This window comes from Diceros bicornis, chromosome 13 (assembly GCF_020826845.1).
Source record: "Diceros bicornis minor isolate mBicDic1 chromosome 13, mDicBic1.mat.cur, whole genome shotgun sequence".
NCBI lineage: Eukaryota > Metazoa > Chordata > Mammalia > Perissodactyla > Rhinocerotidae > Diceros > Diceros bicornis.
Window position 1 is genome coordinate 38,660,193 of NC_080752.1, and position 8,940 is coordinate 38,669,132.

Sequence of the window (8,940 nt, forward strand, 5' to 3'; positions counted from 1 at the left end):
CGGGACGCTGCCACAGCATGGCCTGACAAGCAGTGCATCAGTGTGTGCCCAGGATCTGAACCCGGGCCGCCGGTAGCGGAGCGCACACACTTAACCACTACGCCACAGAGCCAGCCCCCGGACGAATTCTTGACTCCTCCACTGCACAGGGATGTTCAAATGACATAGTCTGGGACTTGCATGTAGATTCCCTCTCTCAGCTGGGCCACGTGCTTCTGGGCCTCGTATTTCACCCAGGCCCCCAGGATTGAGGTGGGCACAGGGCTGGCTCAGAGCAGGCCCCACTCAGCAAAAATCCACTTAACTCCAAACAGGGCAATACGTACAGGTCCCACAGGGAGCTTGAGACCTGACTGAGAAGGATCCAGGTTCCTAAGGGTCTCAATCCCAGGGAAGGCCAACTCCATCTCCCTAGGGAATATTATCACTAAGTTGAGATGGAGGCCAAAGGGCAAAAGGTACCCAAATCTGAGAAGGAGGAACTGCATAAGCCCACGTGGCAAATATGCAGCAGCTTGCTGTACCCTCTGCCAAAGCCAGCACAGTCCACCTCCTCCAGGCAGCCTGCCCAGACCATGCAGTCCTCCCAGATCGTGCTCTCCCTCCGCCCAACAGACTGGAGCTACTGGGGAAGGGATGACAGCTTTGGACTCAGACAACCTGGGCTCTACTCCCAGCTGTGCCACGTACCAGATGGATGACTTGGGCCAGCCATGTCCCCTCTCTGTGCCTCAGTTTCCCTTGTAAAATGGAGATAATAATGCCAATCTCAAAAGACTGCTTCAAGGATTATATAGGATAATGCCTAGCGAGAACTCTGTGTGGGGCTTGGCTCAAGAGAGGGTGGCGATTTTAATCACTGAGCACTGGCTGATGACCTGGGTGACTGAGGTCCCGGGGAGAAGATCCTTGAGGTCTCAGGGCAGAGAAGAGACTGGTCTGCCCTCAGGAAACTCCTGGGTCTCTCCTCCTCTGGCCCAAGGGTGACAAGAAGGCAAACGGCAGGAGAGGGAGTAGAATTGTTAAGTGAAAGAGGCCATGGCGCTAGGATTTATGAGGCCAGAATTTCAGTTCATCCAGCCCAGCGAGGGATCCAAGAAGAGGCATGATCCCAGTTCCCAACTATTTGAAAACTGGAAACACCAAACAAGGAGAGGGATGAGTCAGCTGGGGTAAGAGGGGAGGCCAGGGCCAGGAGGTGGGGGCCAGAGCTGGCTCCTGGGGGGCGAGCACGGGGAGGTGGGGGCAGGGACCTGGAGGTGGGCTGGGAAGGGGCCAGAGGCAGCTGGGAATTCCCAGCCCCACCCCAGGAGAAGCATCTGCGGGGTCACCCGAGGCTGCCTCTGAAGTCCTCCCTCTCTCCACGGACTGGGATCGGGGAAAAGCTGGGGAAAGATGCCAAATGTTAAAAAATGAAACACCTGGATGTTAAAAATGAAACACCTGGATGTGACCCACCCTAGCGGGGAAGGGGCATGTCTCCACCCAGCAGCCCAAGCCCAAGGTACAGGGTAGGGAGAGAGATTACCATGCACTGGCGTCTCTCTTTCTCTTTAGTCTGGCTGTTTCTCTGAGAGCCCAGTGGGGTCAGATTTAGAGCTGGGTGGCAAATGAGGACCTGCTACAAATCTTCCCAGGGCTCCCTGGGCAAGGTCCTGCCTCCTGTAGTGTGGGCCTGAAGAAGGATGGGGCTGGGATGGGGTCCCAGGAAGCCCCCTCCGCCGCTCCCCTTAAGATGCATGAACATCCTTTCTGCACCCATGGGAACCACTTGGCCAGTCCTCTTGTTGCTCAGAGCCCACCAAGTGCACACATCTGGGAAGGGGACAGTGCGTCCACAGGCTCCAGCCTTTCCCAGGCCACACCCTGGGGTGTGCCCCCCTCCTTCCCCCCCTCCAGGAAGGAGCAATCAGGGTGGAAGGGTGGACTCTGTCCTGCAGCTGCGGCCTCAGTGGGGGAAGGGGGGCAGTGACAGATCAGATGCCGTTACATCCGGGGCTCTCAGACTGTGAAAGAGAAGCAGAGGGAGCAGAGATGATCCCCTTACTCGGCCATTCATTCAATAAGCCCAGAGCAGGGTCTGGGTCAATAGATGGCAGTAGCTGTGATCAGGAGAAGGCGTGTCAAGTACCACACTGGCCTTGCCCTCAGCAGGAACAAGACTAACAGAGAAGCCACCCACTGTCAAACACCTATCACAGTCCAGACACCAAGCAAGGTGCATCCACCTGGTCTCACATCCACCTGAGAAATAGGCGTCATGATTCCTATTTCTGACGTGAGGCTCAGAGAGATGAAAGAACTTGCCCGAGGTCACACAGCCAACGGGGGCCAAGCTGAGCCTTGACCATAGTTCCCAGAGAAAGCGGCTCCAAGTCCAATGAGGACAAGTGGAAGATGGCACATGGGCACCCCAGCTCGTCCCACATGCTTCAGTCTCAGCAGTGAACAGTGACTGGGAAGGACAACTCTCCTGAGTCCAGGGGCAGAAGCAGCTCCTTCTCAGTCCTCAGCAAGGAGCCTGAGCACCAGGCAAACTACAATGAAGAAAACTGAGTCCCCACCCTCATGGAGCTTCCATTCTAGAAGGGGAAGACAGTAAATTCCAAGTACACACAGAAACATATAAGCCATGAGCTCAGGCTGTGGGCTCCTAAGGGATCAGCATCTGCAGCTCCATAAACGTACACTCAGCAAGACCCCCTCGATGAAGGTGGGGGCAGAGAGGAGGCTGACTGCTTTGGCTGTGAATCAGGCCAACACCGCCCCAACCCCAGGGCCTCTTCATCCTCCATCCATCGTCCCGTCCATCACCTGCCATTCTCCATCTTCCTCCCAAGCCTGACCCTCCTGGAGTTTTCCCATCTCAGCTAGTGGGAGCTCCGTCCTTCCAGATGCTCACGCCAAAGACTGTGGAGACATGCCTGACTCCTCTCTTTCTGCCCCACCCCACCTCGGATCCATCAGCAAATCCCGTCAGCCCGACCTTCAAAATACACTCAGGATTCAACCACGTCTTCCCACCTCCACCAGCCTGGTACAAGCTCACATCGTTTCTGGCCTAGGTCACAGCCTCCTTGCTTTCGTCCTTGACCCTCCATGTCCTCTTCTGCACACAGCTACCAGAGTGATCTCTCATCTCACTCAGAAGCAAATCCAAAGTCCTTCCCACGGCCAAGGCTCTGCCCATCTCCCCTTGGCACCTCTGGCCGCATCTACCACGCTCCCCCTCACTCAGGCCTCCTTGCTTTCCACAAACATGCTGAGCACACCTCCGGGCCTTTGCACTAGCTGTTCTGCCTGCCTGGAGGGCCCTAGAAATCTGCAGGGCTTACACCCTCACTTCCTTCACATGCCTTCTGTTCAAATGTTATCTACCAGAGGCCTTTCCTGACCACCCCACCCCATCTCATCACCACCCCCTTCCCTGCCTTATTTTTTCTTCCGAGCACTTATTCTCACCTGACATATATTTATTGTCTGTCTTCCCGCACTAGTTATAATGCAAGATGCTCAATAAATACTTGTTAAATGAATTTTGAGTCCAACACACACCTGTAGGGGACTTTAGTTGACAGGCTATTTAATCACATATATCATTTGTCCATTCATTCATTCAGCACACACTGCAAGCCTCTGCGCTCCAGATGCCCCCCGACAATCCAGAGCAACAGAGAAACAGGGTGCCCTCCCTGCGCCTAAGGGGAAGGGCTCTGGGAGGTAGCTGGGAGCTGTCCCAAGGACATCTCAGGGATGCCCCGGGGATGCTCTCAGGTCCCTGAAGTCCTGGCACAGAGGGGCATCAGGGAAAGGAGGGCAGGGTGGGTTCTGGGGGTGGCTGAGACCTGAAGGCCCCACATTCCCAGGTGTCAAAGAGCCGCCTGTTCCCAGGGCCTTCATGACGGTGCCCCTGGCCCAGCCACCCCCAGCAGCCAAGAGCCACTCCCCTCTCAAGGCCTCTATTGACACGGACCCGACGCCACCAGGCTGGGCAGTGAGGCTGGTGGCTCCCCGCGAAGCGAGTTCCACACATTCTTCTGGGTTTCAGTCAGCCAGCTCTGGGCGCTGGGGCGGCCAGCAGGCCCCAGCCAGGCCCTGGGAGCAGGAGGGGGCAGAAGGGCCAAAGAGGCCAAGGGCCGGGTTGGGGCAACATTCCAACAGGGCCAGGACCCTCAGTCCAACCTCCCCTCCCTGGTAGGAGGGAGATGGGGTAAAGGCCAGGGTGGACCCTGGGAGGAGGGTGCAGAGGACTCAGCAGATCCTCAGGAAGCGCTGGGGGACAGGGTCACGCTCACCCGCTCCTCCTCCAGCCTGACCCCTCACAGCTGTGACTGAGCTGGGGATGGGGGCAACAGGCCAGGGCTGGGAGTCCTTCCCACACGCCCCAAGTGGTCTGAGGGTCCAGAACCCACGTGTCTGGCCTCCAAGTGGCCTCTGAATCATCACTCCCGATCTTTCCACATCCTGGGCGGCCCCTCCTGCCCTCTCTCCCGAGACTCTCGTCCCAAGGCCAGGCAGCCCTGCAGCCTCTGCAGACTTACTCTAAACCTTGAGCCCCCAGGGAACAGTCAGGGGAACCAAGCAAGGGCTCCACGTAGGGCAGCTGGGCCGTCGTTCTTCCCCCTTGCTTCCCACACAGGGCAGGGCCAGCCTGGCCCACTCAGGGCCTAAAACACCTGGATTAATTCAACTGTCTATAGGGTCTCAGGGAATATTTAACAAGGAAATTAATTAATTGAAAAACCTACAAATGAACCAGTAATCCCACAAACGACCACCCTAGAGTTTAGTCTTTCTAGGCTCCCGCCAGGGCAGGCGTCCCCAGGAGGCCCAGTGGACACTGAGGCACACCCATCCTGAGTGCCTCTGTCCCTGGAGCCAGATCCCACTATTCCTTGCCTGAGGTGGCCCCTGCACCACCGAGGACCTGAGTTCTAACTTTTATCAACACCAGTGACAACAGTTTCATGAACATCAAAGCAAGTGGGACATATTAGGGAGAGCAGTAAGGAGAGCTTCATCCAGCTTCACAGCCTGGCTCCTGGTACCACCAAGCAGGTGTGCGTGCGAGTCACAGGGCAAGTCAGTAACCTCTTTGTGCCTCAACTTCCTCTGCTTAGAGAATGGGGACCATACTAGCAGCTATAGCTTAATGCACACAACGGATGTACTTAGTGAGCACTTACTACCTGTGGGTGCAAAGGTACAACAGCAGTGAACAAAACACATAGGGTCCTGCTCTCACGGACCTTAAACTGGGGGGGAGGGAGAGATAAACAAGGAAACAAATACATGGCAGAGACTGACAAGAAAAAAATAAAATAAAGCAAATGTTGGGCAGAGTTGTCAGGGACCTGAAGGAGGTGAGGCAGAGGGTCACGTGGATATTTGGGAGACAGGTGTTCCAGGCAGAAGGAACAGCAGATGCAAAGGCCCTAAGGTGGGAGGGTGTTTGGCATGTTCCAGAAACAGACAGGTGTCGCTGGAGGGAGTGAGTGAGGGGAGGGCTGGTGGGAGGAGAGAGGCGAGAGGGAGCAGGAGGCCAGGTCTCGGAGGGCCTTGTGGGCTCTGTGAAGTCAGGGGCTAGGGTCTGACTGCGAGCTCATGGGGAGGGCAGGAGGTTCTGAGCAGGGGGACAGCATGTGGGGATTCACAGAGAAACTCCGTGCCTGGCAGGCAGTGGGCACTCGATAAATGTGAGCTACCCCTATTATGTTCTCATCATCTGGCCTAGCACCCCAAGACCTCTCTCTCCACCACTCCAAGCCCTGAACCTAGGCCCCTTCTGCCACCTTCCTTCCACTCGTCTCCCAGGCCGGGCCTCAGACCCACAGATCCCAACTTGCCTGTGCTCAGCTCAAGAACAGGCCTGGGCCAAGCCAGGTGGGGGCCACAACTCCCCAGACATAGGGAGCTCATGGTGGGGGGGGGGTCCATCTCTGCCCCTTCCAGCCTCCACCTCCCTCTGTGGATGGGCCTGCAGCCCTCTCTCCGGAAATCCCCAGGGCACGCTCACAACCCACCCCCAGCAGTAGGTCTGAAGCAGGGCAGGCAGTGGGGGCGGGAGCACTGCTGCCAGTTATGTCAAGGGGAGAGCTGAGGTAACCCTGCCCCTGAGGGAAGGGGAGGCTCCTCCATCTCCCCACCCACCCGCAGCCTCCCCAGCGAGGAAACCCAGCCAAGGCAGGAAACAGGTATCTCAGTGACTTCCCTCCTCAGCCCTGGAAAACATCCTAATTACCAGGCCCCCTCAAGACTCCTGTCTCCTGGCAGGGCTGGCCCCAAGGAAGGAAGGGCTAAGGCCCCAGCAGGAAGAAAAGGAGTCAGCAGGCCAAGGCAGACCCTGAGTCACCCAGGCCGGGCCCCCACCCCTCACAAGCCTCCCCACCTCCTCTGAGCTGAAATTACTCCCACACTTAATCACAGACCACCGTTTCCTCTGTCTCCTGCCCCCAGTGAGGTCTTGAGCTCCCTACGGACCATCTGACCCTCCTCTTGTGTCCTACCCTCACCCACTCATTATTGGCTTGTGCACGTAAACTGAAGGGCAGAAGAGATAAAGGGCAGCAGGCAAGGAGGGGCCCAAGGCTTGCTGGGGCACTGGGCGAAGAAGCTGATGTCATTTAAAACTCACAACAAACTTCTTACCCCCATTTTACAGATGCGGAAACTGAGGCTCAGAGAGAGGAACTTGCCCCAGATCACACAGCTAGAAAAGGGCAGAGCTGGGATTCAAACTCGGGTCTGTGAGACTCCAGAGGCCGAGCTCTTTCCAGCCCTCCACCAACTGCCTGGGGTAGGACAGTGAAGACCTCGGTGTGGTGGCCGAGGAGGCTCTACAAACCCACAGGATTGGAGACGCCCGTTTACCCATCTGAGTTCTGGGAGAGCAGACAGGGCCTGTTCTTGCTCAGCCATAAACCCCAGCCCCTTGCACTGTGTCAGGTACACCGTGCACAGTAGGTGCTTGGCAAATATCTACCCAATGCACAAACCCCTGAGCTCCCAGGGACTGTCCTGGAACACTGCTCAATGAAGGTGTGATGAATGAACAACTGAATGAGACGACTGGCTGCAATCCGGCAATTTCTGTGGAGATTCCTACCGCACACAGCAAACAGCTCCGCCCGCCTCCCCACTCCTGCCACTGTAGAGCCCAAGCATCCAGGAGCCCCTCATCAGGAGGCGGAGCGGTGGGAGGGTCAGGAAAGGAAGATATGCCACGTGCTAGGTTGGTGCCTACTTTCTGGAAAAGTAAAGATCAGTGTCTGGACCTGCAAGTTCAGATCAAGACCGGGGAGCAACAGATTGGCCCTGCTGGACATGCTGGGGCAAGGGGCTGAGACAGAGGATTAAGGAGGCTAGGCAGCAGGGTAGAAGAGGTGTGAGTGGGTGGGGTGAGAGGTGAAGGGTCAGGTTGGGGTGGGGGTTAACGAGTGACTCAGGAGGGCAGAGGTGAAAGACAGCCGGCAAGGCGAGGACAGGGAGTCAGTCACTGGGTAAACACTGGCCAGCTCAGAAAAGTCCCTCTCTTGGTTCTGAGAACTTAGGGGACAGAGACAGGGACTGCCTAGGATCACCTCAAAGAGGGTGGGGGCGGCTCTGTGGTTCACCACGGCAGGCCCAGCTCCCCGGGTGTGCCCGCACCCACATCTGCCACCAGCTCCCTGCCTACTGACCCGGCCCCGCCCTTCTCTTCTCAGTTCACTCAGGTCTCCAGAGGCTCTCCTGGCTAGGTATTCTCTTTTCCTCTGCCTGAGCCCATCCAAGCTCAGAGCAGAGGGCAGGGCGTAGGGGCAGGCCTCCCTCACACTTTGATACACCTGGGGAAGAAGAAACTAGGGAAACAGATCCACTGAGTGTCCACTACATACAGGCCCCGCACCAGGCACTTGCATGCACATTCCATCCAGTCCTGCCAATCACCTTTCAGCTATGCACTCTGAAGCCATGCATTTCCAGTTCCCTCTAGGCATGTGGGCTGGCCTCAGAGCGGTAAACTAGCTTATCCGAGGTCACACAGCTACTCAGTGAAGAGCAGGGATTGATTCAAGTCCTGGGCTGTAGGACTCCAGGGCCTGTGGGTGTTCCACACAAGCCTCAGTGTGTCCAGAACGGTTCTTTGCTTGTGCCTGCTTGGCTACAAATTCCCCAAGGGGACAGACAGCATGGTAAAGTTCCAGTGAGGCTTGATGGGGCCCCCATCACCACTGAATGCCCCTTCTCCAAGTTGGCACAGAAAGGGGTGCCCTCGCCCTGCCAAGTTCCCACTCTGCTGGAAGTTTCTCTGCCTGGTCCCCAGGAATGGCAGGCCGGGCCATGCCTAGTGTGACTTGGAGACTCGGCAACGTGGCTGGGTGACCCAAGGGCTCCTACGCGGGCCAGCCCCGCCCCTGGCCACACGCAGGGTCCCCGGGCGCCCCTTGGGACAGCCCCACGGCGGAGGGTGGCGCCGGCCTGTGGCAGCCCGGGGTCCCTGGCGGGCGCCGCCGTCCCGGGCCAGAGTCCCAGCCGCGCAGCCTCGGCACCCCCGCCAAGTTGGCGGGCGCGGCGAGCGGGGCCCGGGGCGCCCCCCGGCCCTCTGCCCCTCACACTCACCGCGAGCAGCCGCCCGTGCAGCAGCAGCGCCAGCAGCAGCGCGCCCGCCGCCCGCCGCCCCATGGCCCGGCCCGCTCTGCTCACTCGCTCCCTCGGCGCCCGCCGCCGCCGCCCGCTCTAGCCGGCCGAGTCCTCGGGACGGAGCGGCCCGCTGCCACCACCCCCACCCCTACCCCTCCCTCCGCCCGCCCCGCCCCCGGGCGCCAGGCCCCGCCCCTCCAGCCCCGCCCCTGGCGCCAGGCCCCGCCCCCCGGCCCCGGGCTCGGCTCGCACGAGCCGGCCGCGCAGCGACTGGGCCTTTGTCTGGGCCCTCAGCTCCCTCCGCGCGACCGCGGCCCAGCC

At 58.6% G+C, this 8,940-nt stretch overlaps 1 protein-coding gene across 11 annotated transcripts in view; it reads right to left on the reverse strand.

The window, feature by feature from the left end:
- HSPG2 (heparan sulfate proteoglycan 2) overlaps positions 1 to 8,684 on the reverse strand; it is a 101,480-nt gene extending 92,796 nt beyond the window's left edge. For 8 of the 11 annotated variants that reach the window (XM_058553167.1, XM_058553162.1, XM_058553165.1 and 5 more), the window contains exon 1: positions 8,599 to 8,683. In XM_058553167.1, the coding sequence (XP_058409150.1) occupies positions 8,599 to 8,661 (63 nt within the window). In that variant the 5' untranslated portion in view covers positions 8,662 to 8,683. Of the gene's footprint in view, positions 1 to 8,598 lie in introns of all 11 variants that reach the window. The other 3 variants (XM_058553157.1, XM_058553164.1, XM_058553163.1) reach the window with 1 other exon arrangement.
- Between the last annotated feature and the right edge of the window lie 256 nt (positions 8,685 to 8,940).